This window comes from Alosa pseudoharengus, unplaced genomic scaffold, assembly GCF_046254945.1.
Source record: "Alosa pseudoharengus isolate Yale_2024_CS ecotype anadromous, Long Island Sound unplaced genomic scaffold, YU_APseudo_1.1 YU_APseudo_1.1_scf_6, whole genome shotgun sequence".
NCBI classification, from domain to species: Eukaryota; Metazoa; Chordata; class Actinopteri; order Clupeiformes; family Clupeidae; genus Alosa; species Alosa pseudoharengus.
In genome coordinates, this window is record NW_027468848.1 from 14,665,614 (window position 1) to 14,681,528 (window position 15,915).

The 15,915-nt window shown below is 41.9% G+C and overlaps 1 protein-coding gene across 1 annotated transcript in view; it reads right to left on the minus strand.

Annotated features, from left to right (window-relative positions):
• Nucleotides 1–281: 281 nt before the first annotated feature.
• LOC143106504 (multiple epidermal growth factor-like domains protein 9) overlaps nucleotides 282–15,915 on the minus strand; it is a 48,283-nt gene continuing 32,649 nt past the window's right edge. The window contains exons 5-6 of the mRNA XM_076270798.1: nucleotides 11,173–11,442; nucleotides 282–4,709 (exon numbers count right to left, since the gene is read on the minus strand). Coding sequence (XP_076126913.1) covers nucleotides 4,195–4,709; nucleotides 11,173–11,442 — 785 coding nt within the window. The 3' untranslated portion in view covers nucleotides 282–4,194. The remainder of the gene's footprint in view (nucleotides 4,710–11,172; nucleotides 11,443–15,915) is intronic.

The following is a 15,915-nucleotide window of genomic DNA, read 5'->3' on the forward strand; positions in this document are numbered from 1 at the left end:
CAGAAAGAAAAAAACTATTATTCTAGCCTCTGTAACTCTGTGTCAGTACAGTACATTACATAGATATTCTGACTGTTTCCTACATTTGATGGTAGGCCCCAAAACAGGTGGGAACAATGCCCTCGTAAGTAGGCAAAGTGCAATTTCAGGCAAAAACTTGAGATTTGTATTGGAATTCATGTGGTTAAATAATATAGGCCTATTATGTAAGCTCAGTCAGGACCAATTATATAAACAACAACAACAATAATAACAATAATGAGAATTATGAAAAGTCAATGAACAGAATTAACTTTTTTTATTGAATACTGAATAATATAGTACACAGATACATGGTATCAGGTCGTATATTACACACCATGTTAATCCTGGTCATACAAGTGCAGCCTTGAAAATAAAATAAAAATATGGTTTTGGGTCGATAGTTAGAGAATGCCAGTGCAAACACCTTTCCTCCGGCCTAAAACACAAACAATGTGCCCACTCCCACACCTTGCCCAAAACAATAATCTCAGTGACTACACATAACAAAAGCTTTGCATCAGTTATTTTCATTGTGAAGGTCGTTGCATGTCTCTGTTTGTGCATCTTGAATCTTAAATCAGAGTTGGACGTGAAGTGAAAGCTTAGGTCACAGACCCACTGGAGAAAACAATGTATACATCCTGTACAATACTCTGTGAACATATCTATATTTATATACATTCTTCTGTACAACTTCATGTTTTTATTTACAAATTATCATTAGCGAATTGGAAAGAAGGATGAAGACAGACAGACAGAAGGGAAGAAGGGAGAAAGAGAGGGAAATGGAGGGGAGAAAGAGTGAACAAATAATTAAGCAATCACTAGGGAAACACAAACACAAATAATAAGGCAATCACCGGGGAAACACAAACATAAATAATTAGGCGATCACCAGGGAAACACAAACATGAATAATTAGGCAATCACACAAACACAACAAGAGCAGCAGTGGTGTTCTACACCCAACCTGTCAGAATGTTGAACCTTAAAGAAGCGAGATGACACCATTGTTTACGTAGACGCACGTGTGTGCGCGCGCACACACATACACAATACCCTCATGTGCATAAGCACTTTAGTGATGCATGAAATATTTTTCTGTCTTGTCGGTGGTATATAAAGCTGTGTAATGCTGTGGGCCTAACTGCTTTTGTTAGCTTTCTGGACTTTATGTCCAGTCCTCAATCCCCAACAAATGCTTATCTGGGTGTCACTTTAAGCATAGCTTTAATCATAATTACTTGATAGCTTTGAAAAGACATATTCTGTCAATGAAGACACTTTCTTTCATTTTCTTTGTACTTGTACTCTGCACAATGACAATAAAGTTTAATCTAACCTTCTTAATCAATAAAGAGAACAAAGTAAGATTAAAAAAAATGAGATGTAAAAAAAAAAACTCACCTTTTTTCTGTAACTCATTAACACTGAAAAAACGTGCGCACGCACACACACACACACACACACACACACACACACACACGCACACATAGTACGCAGCCCATGCACATGCGCACACACTTTCACATGTGCACGCCAGCAAACACACCCCCTACGCAGATGTGCACACATACAGTACAAACACCTACACACACTGCCCCACTCATTTCCTGTCCTTCTGTCCTGTCTGAATAAAGGTTGGGATAACCCATTTCCAACCGATAGCTCGTACTGATAACCAAGGGAGCAGGGACCATCTTGAAAGTAGAACAGATAAACAAATAAACAAACAACATGGTACAGGATGACCCTTCAGCCACTGATCCTTGACCCTTGATCCCAAATATACCAGCGCAGATCTAGTCTTGATCTGACCCGGATCCGGTATTCCATCTGCAATCAGAGACATTGCTTACCCGAATTATGTGAGGTAGAGCTCCGACAAAAAAGGGAGGAAAGCGGCAATGACATCGAACCTATGTATGAAGGCTGAGATTGAGGAGGACCACCAATAAGGCTGTGTGAGGCTTGGAGCAATGCAATCTGCACCAGAGTTCTGCTCTGTTATGCTGTGCTAGAAAAAAGATTGTTAAAATTGTGGCCATTGTATTCAAGAATCCTGTATTCTCCAGTTGTGTTTTTCTAGACCAGTGTATTCTAATTTAATAAATAGAATAGAATAAAAATAGAATACATTTCTGGTTTGTTCAGCTTCAATTTGCAATTGAAATGATATTGATAAGACAGGGGTGATCAAAAGTCTGTAAAACGATGGCAAAGTGAGTGGAAAAAAGAGCCATTTCAAATGAAGTGAATTTAAAAAAGGGAAAAGCCTTTTTGATCAATGAAACTGGCTTGTATCAAGTTAAATTCAACCACATTTCAAACAGACAGCACTAATGAGTTTCATGATACGTGTGGAGCAATATTCCAATCTTCCCATGTTAAAACCAATATTCCAATCTTCCAACACCGCAAAATCAAATGAATCAATTTAAGCTGTTCAGGAACTAGCAAAGGACCATTTTCCTTTGAGATTCATATAAAATGTGTCACAAATGTTTAAAAACCCACACTTTTACAGCTAGATGAATATGCTTAGATTCGTTATACACATATAGTTGTGACTGTAGTGATAATCTGAGCCATCTTTTCCAGATTCAAGGGAACACATTGACTGTTTTTTGTTTTTGTATTACAATCAATGAGTGTAGGCTACTAATTATTGTAATTCACAGTAGGAGTGAGTAAGGTGTTTATAAAACGAGAAATAGGACAAGCAGTAATTGAGGACAATAACTACCTCGGAACAGATGATCTAGCTTCAGTGTCATTCGATATGGAAGAATGGCCTCTGTGCCAAGCAAAGTCAAGCTTTGCTGAATGCACTAGCACACAGCTAAGCTCCTGGACATAGGTCACAGTGTCCCCTGTGTTTCTAGCTGTCTGTGCGGGTCATGTACAGCATGTGTGCAGTAGTATCCAGGCCCATTCTGAGCAGAAGAACCTATTCATGCCCACTGCCCACAGCCGATACTTGTAAAGGACCTGAAGCTGTGGGACCTCGTGGTGCAACGGTACCGCGTCTGACACCAGATCAGAAGGTTGCATGTTCAAATCACGTCGGGGTCAAAAAAATCAACACTCATATCTAGGGGCAGTCGTGGCCTACTGGTTAGGGCTTTGGGCTTGGAACCGAAGGGTTGCTGGTTCGATCCCCAACCAGTAGGAACGGCTGACGTGCCCTTGAGCAAGGCACCTAACCCCTCACTGCTCCCCGAGCGCCGCTGTAGCAAGGCAGCTCACTGCTCCGGGTTAGTGTGTGCTCACCTCACTGTGTATTCACTGTGTGCTCTGTGTGTTCACTAATTCACGGATGGGATAAATGCAGAGACCAAATTCCTTGTATACATGTATACTTGGCCGAGAAACCTGATTTACATTTACATTTACAAGGTACTGGGGGGGATCCCATCCGGCCCTGCAAATCGGACTTGGGCCAGATCCTGGCCAGAACAGCTCCTGAGCCGGTTATTAGCGTATGTGCATATCAGGAGGTGGAGAAGCCATGCTTTGGTGTTTGTTGTGTCTATGTCTGCATTGGGAGTATCTCCCACCACAAACCTGCCCCCAGTCCTGTCCCGTATTGCCGATATGAGATATCAGGCAGAATAGGTTCGTGTTTTGAAAACCAAACACACACACACATTTAGAAATATGAAGGACAAAAGGTTTGACCCCTGACAAGCTGCTTGAGTGTCCAACATTGCTGAAGCTTTTTCCGTTATTCCTGGATGTTCTGATGACATAGGAAGGACAACTGGCTGAGTCAAAATTCCTTCAAGGTCATGAGAGGTCACTGAAAGCTGCACATGTGTTATGCACGTGATTACAGTGACAAACTCCCTTGAGCACCAGCATTCCCTTTACATCTCGGGGCGTGTGCTTGTACACTTAATGACCAATCGGGTGCAAGCCCCTTCCCAAGTCTTTCGTTCCCACACTCGTGTACGCACGGAAGACGGAAGCACTTGTGAAGAACTAGCGTTAGCAAAACGTTAGCATTGAGCAAAAGCCTTTCTCAACGTCAGGGCTGATTGACCATCAGCTGAGTTTTTGTCTCTTCATTCGGGTTCTCATTTTTTCATTTTTTTTCTCTCTCTCTCTCAAGGAGGAGGGGGTTGGAGTAGTGGTTTCTGTACAGCCCATCTCCAGCTTGTTGCCGCCTCATGCCTTGGTGTACATGTTGGGCACGGTGGTGGTAGTGGTGAGCGCAAGTTGGCCGTTGGGTGCGACTGGACACGGGTCCTCCTCCAGGAGTCCCGCCGGGTCAGCGTTGGGGATGCTGTCGTGGTAGCTGCTGAAACTGATGTTGTCTTCCTTGAGCTCGATGGTCCAGAAGGGCGCGTTGAGCTTGCGGTTGCGGTACTCGCGATACGTGTAGACACCGGCCACGAAGCCCATGAGGAGCACCACCACGGCGATGATGACCGCCAGCACCACCACGTTGAACTGCGTCCAGGAGACGACGGTGAGCGCGGCCGCCGTGGAGTTGCGGGTCGGGGCCGCCAGGCTGGGGAGCAAGGCCTGGGCCATGGTGGTGGTTCTGGTGGTGGTGGTGGAGGAGGCAGGAGGGGGGGCTGGGTCTCTGCTGCTGGAGCTGGGCTGTGGGGGGCTGGAGGTGGCAGCAGGAAGTAGGGGGCTCGGTTTGGTTGTCAACTCTGGGCCAGGAAGAACTCGAGCTGAAAAGGGATGAGACAACAAAACACACACACACACACACACACACACACACAAACACACAAACACACGCACACACACAGACACACACACACAAACACACAAACACACACAGACACACACACAAACACACATACACACACACAGACACACACACACAAACACACAAACACACGCACACACACAGACACACGCACAAACACACATACACACACACAGACACAAACACACAAACACACACACAGACACACACACACAAACACACGCACACACACAGACACACGCACAAACACACATACACACACACAGACACACACACACAGACATTAGTAATATAATCTAGTAATAAGTACACGACTCCACACAACTGAACTATGAATGAAACATGGTACATCATTGGCACTTTATACACAAAATGACTATAAACTGAGATATTCCCACATTGATTTTCGTGTTCCTACAAAAAAAACCCACATACCATTTTTGTCCTATGAACAAAAAATGCAATCACACCTTGTTTTATCCTTACTATTTTCATGTGCATTTGTTAGAGACCTTAAATATTGGCTTAACATTACTAAAGTATTGTATTTGCAGACAAAATAATGATTGGTGCCATGTGGACACAAAAAATGGGTTTACAAGACCCTCAATATCACCAGTTTTACACTTTATCTTATATGCCTTATATAAAACTAATGGGCATGTAGTACAAACTTGTAACGATCCAATCATACCGAGATCATGTCTGTCTTCCATCCTACAAAGTTTTGTCAGGCAAGCAATAATACTTTTTTTTTCTTATTATTATTAATATATCCAAAGAAAAAAGAGTTTGCAGAGGCACTTTGAGGTTGAAAAAGTATAAAAAGCCTTTAATTCATCATGGCAAGAACTGATTAAAAGCACATGGGCCTACGCGTTGCGGCCATATTGGCCTTCATCAGGGCATGCTTTTTCAACCATAGAGTGCCTCTGCAAACTCTTTTTTCTTTGGATTCTCACTTCACCCGTCGCAGAAGAGCACCTGAGCAAGTAATTATCTGAAGTCTCCTGAGCGCCCTCAGCCCTTGTGTCTTATTATTAATATATACGTGACTGATGACAAACGAGGCCTCGGTTTGTGAGTGTGACGTCTGAAGCTTCGTTTGGGACACACACCCACGTGACGGCTCGTAATCTGATTCAAAGGCTTTGAATTGCGCGAACCAGGGCACCCGCTCTAGTGTCGGAATGAGTTGTGTTGTATTGCAAGAGTCAGGCGAATTGTGGGTAGCCCTTATATAGGATGCTTTCTCTGTTTGGGAATTTACGTTCTTTTCTTTCCGGAAAATGTCCATAATCCATAATATAATGCACATAGAAATTAAGAAGAAATAGCCTAGGCCTAGCCTAAAGCTTTGCCATTTAGAAGAATGACATTAAAGGACCAGTATGTAGGAAATAATGGAAAATAAACTGTAACCATTCCAAAAATGATCACCATATGTTGTCAGAGAGTAAGGAAACACGATGAATTGAAGTAATGGCTTATTTGACAGCATTACTCTAACCTGTAAAACCCCGTAAAACCAATGAAAAAAATGAGTTACGGGGCGGAATCTCTTGGAATTTTCATGTATGTTTTGAACGATTAATTCTAGAATAGCGTATTAATAATGGGTTAGCGCGTCCTCCTATTTGGGTTGCCAAATTAGCAAAGGCCAACTGTCAACAGCTGTCAGTTGTAGTCATGAACGCCTACGAGAGGCAGGCAAATTTCCAAAATTAAAACAAGAAACAAATTAAGTGGACATCGGAGGAGCTTCCTGAGATGGTGACGTCTTCGTGAAACGAAGAATATCAAGTCTGACGCAGAGCTGGCCATATTTCTCCACAACAGGTAGCCTATGCTAAACTTCATCTGCATCGCTAACTTCAGCTAAATATGTTACGTTGGTTAGAGAGGTATTTTTTGTTTTCACTGTTTCCGTAATCTGTAGCTGGGTCATGGTTGGAGAAACGTTAAAGCAGCTGCAGGTCAGCTAACGTTAGCTAAGTCTTCATTACATCTGGCAACCCAGAAGAGGCTCGCGTCTGGTAGTCTTGAGAATGTTCACCAGTGTTTTGATTTTGGCCTAAAGAACGTTCGGTAACAATCCTACAAATCGCACCTTTAAAACGTGTCTGTGTTGCAATCTTGTCTCAACTTCAATCATGTAATTTAAAAGCAATACAGGCTAATAATTTCTATGTAGGCCTAACAATAATGGCTGACATAATATTTTCCTTTTATTGAAAGTTTGATTCATGAAACGTCAAAACATGTCGGGCCATATAGGATTTGGTTTAATTAGGCGCCTGGTCGTTTCCTTTTCACTCTTGTCCATAGCGTGTTGAGGTTGATAATATTTCGTCCTGGTCCAGAAGCTAAGTAGTGTCTACTGCGGTCGTTAAGTGGATGGGAGACCGATTGGATCAATAGGCGTGTTCGACTTCGACTGAGTCTGACTTGGTCTGGCTTTCTACGTAAACGTGATCTTCAGAGGCTAGCCGGGAGGAGCTACAACAGAGGGCAGCTCATCCTGGACAGGCAGGCTACAGTCTGCCTGACGTGACTCGCGGGAGATATCGCGGAATGTTGTTTGCAATAAACACAGCAGAACTTTCATTCTTACTCATTAAAATGAGCATGATGACTGACGAAATAAATTCTTATGATGTAGTTTAAATAACCCACTGTAGTCATACAGTTAACAGGCCTGCATTGTAGCATATCAATTCAATATCAAGTGTTTCCCCTATATGTGTGTCTATCTATTTAGCCAACAGCAGAAAATAACAGAATATCCAAATGTTTTCAGTAGGCTAGCCTACCATTGTTGCAGAAATCACGTATAAGAAGGTATCCCTTCGATTTCTGTTTATTTTCGCATATTCCAACATAAGGAAGCAGCATGAGACTCCCGTCACAATCGTCACGAGGACATTCCTCTCAAATGGCCCTATCACGTCTTTGAACTGACGTCATGAGCGCGTGTTTCAGCTCGTGCAGCTCGTGGAAGGCAACTGCAAGATCTGTCTGCAGGCTAAGACTCCCGCGATATTTTAAGGTCATGTGACACGGTGTCACGGTGGTAAGTCCCTCCCCGGCTGACAGAAGTCGGACAGAATTTCTAACCAGTATGCATTGCGTCCATCCCAGTATGCATTGTGTTCAACCCAGCATGCATCACATCAAGTCAGATCTGCACAGATCTGCCTGAAGTCGAACTCGCCTATTGACTGGGATAACACATGATTTCACGCCTCCACGGAAACACCAATCTTCACGTGACAACGAGTGACGGGTTTATGTTGCCTAATCGTATTTTATTGTATTGAATTGAGACAAAAAGAAATGCAAATTTCTTGCAACACTTGTAATGAATGAGAACATTTAGAAGATTTGGCATTGTGTTGAACGTTGTAGGCATTCTTTTCACTAGTCCGTGGCTGCGATAATTTATGCAAACCACCAGATGTCGCTGTGTTTCCCTTGTCTTCCATGTTTCGAAGCTTCGGCACATTACTCGGCACCAGAGTTTCCGCTAGAAAAAAATGGTGCCGAGGTTTCGTTTTCCGGACATTTTGATGATATGCCGGTCAAATATCCTATTATCCCTTCTTAATTAGTCAAATTGAGGAAAACTGGATACAGGCTATGTAGCTTAAAGAATGACATAATCAGGCTGTATAGAATGCAACATGTTCATTAGCCTAACTTAAACATGCCTAACAAGATCTAGCTAGTATCTTTTCATGGACAGCAAGAGTCCGCTTCGTTCGTTGTTTTAAAAAGGCTACGTTGTTTGTTGCTGCTACCCACGTTATCTCCAGTGGTGACTGTTTAAAGGAACCGTATGTAAGATTGTGGTCAAAACGGGTACTACAATCACTTTCAAATTACTGTAGAGCGGTGTATCCCCTTCCCCTCCCCTCTGACTGGCTGAGTTGGCAACCGGATGACGAAACACTACTGACTTTGTGATTAGTAGATAGGTGGAGGGTGGCGCATTAGGCCAAAACACAACATGACAACATCAACATCAGTTGAGGGCTGCAACTTCACTTTTTAAATGACAATATCCTGGCCAGACTACTGTTGTCAGTGATATAAGTATTTGAAATGAACATGATTTCTTAATGTCTAGTGACATATCAGGGCAATTTTATGATTAATTGAAATACATTTTTTACATACGGATCCTTTAACTTACACAGATGCGCACACACAAGAATGAGCGCTCACACCACTACCCCCTAATGTTATGCCTCTTTATTTGATAACAATAAATTAAGACATGTTTCCTATTCTGGGAAATGTTTAGTTTCTTTTTCTTTCGGCCGCGATTGAATGATACCGTTTAATTGTGCCAGAAATTATCCGCGGACCAGTAATCGCCTCGTCGAGGAGGCCCTAACCCTGCAGATCATAGACAGAGAACGCATAGGCCTACCAAAGGCCTACCAAACCTATGCTTTGGGTAAAGAACACTTTGCATGTCCAGTGTACACGGAGAATGACAGTGTCTTGTGGAGCGACCGCACCCCCCGCAACTCCACTTCCAATGTCACTGATTCCGACAGATACGCCCGACACTTTTTATCTAGTGGTGGTGGAGTTGACCAGACATCTGAGGCTTCAGACGTTACCAATGTATCATCATCCATCGCGTCTGGCCTCTGAAAAAAACGTTTAAGGCTAGTCTGCCTAGGCCTGGCCATGTTTGAACCGCCTCACTCATTTGTTCGTTGTTTAACATGAACGTTTTAAGCGTGCGCTTCCTATTTGAAATGCAGCATAGGCTTGTTGCGTGCTGTTTAATAGCTTACTTTTCAAACGAGCCTCTTCATTTAAAAACATAGCCAGAGGACGTATAATATAGGCTTACATATTAAGGCTTATTCTCAAATTCAGATTGCGTTAGGGGACGGGATTATTAGCCAATTTCAATCGGACATTTTGACCGGAGAGATTTAATTTTGTCGGACATTTCATTTTTTTTCCGGCCAATGTCCACTAGCGAAAACAGGAATCTTTAATATGAATGAACACTACAGCAAACCACGAAACAACATCAATGACCGACCGGGGACTGAGGGGAGACAGAGGGTTTAAATACACAGGGGTTAACAGAGCACAAGTGAACTAGGAACAAGACTCCGGTGAAAACCATAATTAAACTAACAAGGATCAGGTGAGGGGTGGCGATACAGGCACATGGAACAGAGACACATGGCAAACAAACAAAAGAGCACATGGCACAAGACACAGGAAGTAAACAAAGCAAACAGGAAGACAAGAGGAGCAGACATGGAAAAATATTAGACGGGGAGAACAAGACAAGACAGAACAGGAACTGATCCTGACAGTTTCTCCTTGGAAAAAACATTAATAATTTTTGACATAACAGTCAAATTATTGTTATATGCAGTTAAGTATCATGGCCTGAGGGGATCATTACCTTTTCCTTTTCAAATTCTCAGCCGATTGTGTAAGCAATGATTGCTCAATGAGAAATGAGATAAGGCAGCAATTTGGAAATTACAATTAAAATCTGGAAAGCAGGGTTGGGTTTTTATACAGATTTGTTGTAGTCATAATTATTATAGGCCAGATAAATATGCTCAAGAAAAGATTATTGGGCTTTTAGAATGAGTGTTCATACAAGGACCTCCTTTTTTGCCATATTAGTATGGATGGTCATGGAACTAACTGCAGGATTTACAGCAATGACAATGAACGTTCCTCAACGATGACCTAGATAGATAGATAGATAGATAGATAGATAGATAGATAGATGCTTTAAAGAAATGTAGCCAATACAAGGATGATCTCAGTTATTTGGGGTTATTTTGTCCGGGGTCAAGGACAAAAGTAACCCAAAATAACATCATCCTTGTAATGGCTACATTTCTTTAAAGCTTAGCCAGTTGGACAACAATAACCTGAGTAGATATTTAACAGCTAAAGTGTTGTTAAATTACTGGACATTTTCCCACAGACTGATGCACATACCTGTGAATGATTTACTTTAACACATGTACTTGGTCTAGGAATATATAAAGTAATTTCATCTTAATTTCCTTAAAAACCCAGGATCTTCCATGTGTCTTCTAGTGTTTCATAGTGACAGGTGCATTTGAAGGCACATTTCGCACAGGATATTTTACTGTTAGGATTACACCCACTGGCATGCTGTAAATAGTTGATTTCAGCTATAAATAACTTAAGCTGATACGGATGTAAACTGTCTGAAACAACATGTTGCCAGGCAACTGCTGAGTGGTGTTGTTTTATATTGTTTTATATTGCGCAATAACATTTTGGTCTGGTGAATCACACTGAATCACTCATCTCACTTGTTGTGATTGTGGATGAATCAGCATTAGTAATGTCATGCCATTTTCCAGCAACAATCGTCATGGCAGATTCACGCTTACCCCTGAGAGTGCAGTTGTGTGTGCGGGCATTGCCAACATAGCCGGGGGCGCAGAGCTCGCAGTGCTGCCCAGCTGTGTTGTTGGCACAGCTCAGGCAGTGTCCAGTGTCAGGGTGGCACAGGCGTGGCGCGGAGCGGGCATCTGCGTTCCCGTTGCACTCGCAGCGAACACACACCCCTCCCGAGCGGTAGTAGCCATCGCGGCAGATATCACAGGTGCCGCCGCCGAATCCGGCCTTACACTTGTCACACACTGTCTGCCCGGCAAAGTCTGAGGGGATTCACACACACACACACACACACACACACACACACACACACACACAGCAACATGTATTCAAAACAAAATCAATCTATATGCAAATATGTTTGCAGACAGTTCAATTAATAACGTAACATGTGTGATGTTGAGCATGGCCACTAGATGGCACTGCACTAATGTGATATTTAATTTCACTGTCAAAAAGCACACCTTTAGCACAAAGGCTTTAAATTGTCTCAGCCTGGCAGACAGGCTTTAAAGTATAGGACACCTGGGCATACACTTTATTAGAGCATACAAGAATAACAGCACTGTTATAGAACTGAGGTTAGGAGTGGTTAGAATTGGGAAAATGGAAAGGGTGAGCTCTGGGGTGATGGCAGGGTTGTGCACAATTCGAATTGCAATTCTGCTTCCTGTTTGCTACCTCAATTGAAATGCAAGTGAAATTCAAGAATTTAATTGGAATTTAAGAGCCAGTTTCAATTCAATTCTGGAATTTTGCACAAGCCTGGGTGATGGAATAAAGTGTTGTTACACAATGATCATTAGTGTGTTACACTATACTTATGCTGGAGTCAACAGTTTAAATGTGGGTTATGTAATAAAAAAGTATTATCACATACTTTTATTTTATCAGGATTGTGCTCACCACAAAGACCGGACATTGTGCCATGAAATCTTTCCCTGGAGTCCACTTTATTACATAGAGTTTAGCTATCATGTAGACTTTAAGCTTCCTAAATTGTCTATTACATAATTGGCTCAAACAGATTTACTCCATTTATTCCATAATATTGGGACAATGACAAAAATCCTCTGTTCTTGTTAAACTGCATTCTGACATACAAATGTCTTTCCAGGTGTAACTTTCATCTACTTGAAACTCAAACAAAATGTTAAAATGAACACACCTTGGTTGAGTTTTCATCAACAAGCTAGCTTTAAACAAAACCAGCAAGAACAACAGTCGTAAATGCATCACTGCAGGGCCTCTAAACTGAGCTTGAAGCAGTCTCGAAGGACATCCTCAAGTGGTCGCTCTGCTTAACCGGGGCCCTGACCTCCGACCCCAACCTGAACTGGTTTAAAATGCACTGATGGAATTTGGTTAACATGGTCAATGGTACACGCTGAATGGGCTGCTCTGTGAAGGCGGGGTGAGTGGGTGGAGGCTGGGAGGGTTAAAATCTATATTATCTATCTGTTCTACAGGCCTACAGCCTAACTACAGATAACCCCTGGAGGCCTGTGACTCTCATAAGAGGAACAGTAAATTGCATTTGTTTTGACCTGATTTGCTTGCTGTGGCCTAAATCATAGATCAGACGGTTTTCCTTTGATGTGACATGGCTTAAGAGTATCTGTTCTGTGGACCGTAATTTAAATGGCAGGCAATGGGCAAAGTCTATCAACAAGCAAAGTTCTCGTGTATGAATTACAGAGCTATCGTGTGGCATGTGGACGCATTTAGCTGACTTTTCCATGTTTGTGATTAAAATCTTGCCCATAGTGTTAAGTTAGCTAATTGATTTTGCCTAGTTATTAAAATAGCTTTAATTACACTTACAGTAAGACTTTGCACTTTGGTATTTAGCATCGTTCTGCAACTACCGGTACTTTCAATCCACTCTGTGCATCTCCGCTCTAAAGAAACTCATGGGGATTTAAGGAATATGCATTGCATTTTGCATAGCCTTTTATATTGGCAATTAACCGGCTGACAGCCACATAACAAGGCAACATGGACAGGAGAATCCCAGGAGTTCCCAAGCCAAATAACCCTAGTTAAAAAACACACTAAATGCTGTTGCATGGTTTCAGGGTAAATTATGGAAAATGACAGTATATTTTAAAGGGAAATTAGGATGGGTTTCTGAGTGCACACTTATCTGAGTGTTATCCAATTGCATTAAAGTGGTGAATCACGATCTAAAAACTCTGAGAGCAGTAGCCTATTGCTATTCACGTCTGTACCCTAAAGAAAGCTTTGCTGCATTACAAACTGCCCTAGTCTGAGAAGCTTAATGTGCCACTGACATTGTCATCCTGTATCTGCATGTAGAAGTAGTCCCTAGTTAAGTCAAGCACTAACAATCTAGGCCACTCTCATTTCTTTGCATTCACATCTGAGCATTTGGGATGAAATGTGTAGTTTTACATTAAAGCTCCGTGCAGTGCATTAATTAAATGCAGTGCTTACCATTAATAAAACATTCAGCTCTTCAGCGCTTACTGTTACTTAGTGGTTGTAAGAAGTTGAATAATGTTAGCCTGGGTATTATGGATGGAAAGAGCAATTCATCAGTGAACTTACGCAAACCATAAAGTCTCATATTAATAAGTACGGTTTGTTAATACAGACGTTCATGTTTTTTATCTTCATATTCAAGCGATGAATCAGTTGATGTTAGTGTAGTAGGGATATACAATATATTAGCCTACCATATCGTCTGATATTTGCTGACTGATATCAGCATATTGGCAAATAGTATGACATTTACCAATGGCAGTGGCTGATGTTTATAAGTTATAAGTTAGAGTTTATAAGCATCAGTTCTGCCCTCGCTAAATGTTGTGTTATGCGCAGACTGGCACATTCAGCAACAGCCAGGCTTGGAATTTCAACATTCTGGGGGCAAGGCCACTTGGCCTTCAGTTGGGCATATTTGGTGGAGGGCACAAAGGCCACATGTCAGGGCACTAAGGCCAACAATAACTATACAATAGTTAGTAGGCTATAAAAATGATCAAAGTTGTATTTAGCCTATTCACTGCAGTAGACCTGCATCACTGTATGAAACATTACAAAAACATGAAACATGACACATTACATATAACTGTAAATCATCTGATCATCTAATATTTACAGATATCTAGGCTATATTTAACATTTATTTGATATTTGGCCTGTTATGAAATCATGTATTGAACAATTTAAGCACAGCTCAGCTTTAAGAAAGTCAAATAGCCTAGATGCATGCTTAGCATTTTGTGATCATTAAGGCTACTTTCACAAACTCTTAGTCAGCTGTCCTCTGATTTACCGATATCTAGGCGACATTTGTAATATTTATTTTGTATTTGGCCCGTTATGAAATAATGTGGAACAATTTAAACACAGTGTAAAACTAAAAGCCCAAATTTGGAGACATCCATGTATGTTGAAATTTACTGCAAATTCAAAACGGGATTACTCTGGAACGGCTAACTGTACAGGGGACTGCTTTACACCTTTGTGTTCGGTAAGGTCTGCTGTTTATTCTGATATATGGTTTGTCATGTGTTAAACGAGGGGTTCGTGAAGTATTCCGCCGAGATGAATGGGTAGGGAGATGGACGCAAATAGCCTCGTGAGACCATCCTGATCTCGCGAGCTTCAGGGTTTCACTCGCAGATCAGTCTGGATACTTTCCGTTAAAGAAAATTTGGAGCAGTTCACCAAACGAACGTCCAATCAGCGTTGGCTTTGAGGCGGGTTGAGGTGTGACGCAACGAACAACATGACGGCATCCACAGAGATGAGCATAGCTATCGCGCAAGTTTTATTCAAATTAGAAAGTATTCCTGGGTAAACTGTGAAGCTATGAGTCTCAGCCCTGCAGCTGGGAGGAATGAACGACACAGACATCCTCCACGGCTGATTCCAGTTCATAATGGAGGAATATACTATCTTCAGAAGTGTAGGGCCTACCGTGAAAACTTGATGGGAATTGTCGTTGATTAGGTTTATAAATGGTAAGTTAAAACATCTTAACGTTTGTCACGTTACCTAACTTAATTGTATGTTAAACGGCATTAGAAGAATACTTTGTTCATCTAATTGGTTGATTTGGCCCGTCGATAACCAACAAAGGTGGTGATAGACAGATGGTTTATCCAATCAGCTAACCAGTATGTCCGCCCCTTCCCAAAAGTTCTTCAATGAAAAGTTCCCAGATGGATATGCGGAGCAAATCCATCTGGCGGAGTCAGGTTAGGACGCAAAACCTTCAGTAGAATTTATGATTAATTGAATGATATTATTTACTTTTCTCGCGAACCGTTCATCACAGCAATTAGCGGCTGACATCGTTTAAAAGCTGAGAAAAAGCTCTTTCGTGTGATACTTGTGATGTCTGTGTGATGAGTAGGCTACTTCGCAAGTAGTTCAATTGAGAAGAATGGGTGAATTTTGACGCACTTTCTTACGTAATTTGCGCTGTGAATGCTAAGATTGTTTTGACAGGCCATAGGCTAAATATATATCGCTATTAGTAGGACGCAAAGCAGAATATTGAAAGAAGGGGGCACCAAGGCCACCGTGGCCTGTAAACCTCTGATTTTCAAAGGGGCGTCACGGCCAATGCAAGGGGCTACGACGGGCATGGCCGCCGTGAAATTCCTACCCTGGCGACAGCAGAGAGGGTTAAAGCTAATAATCAAGGATCTTTGGCGACAGTGCTATAAAAGGCTGAAACACTTCTGTCTGTGGTGACTTGG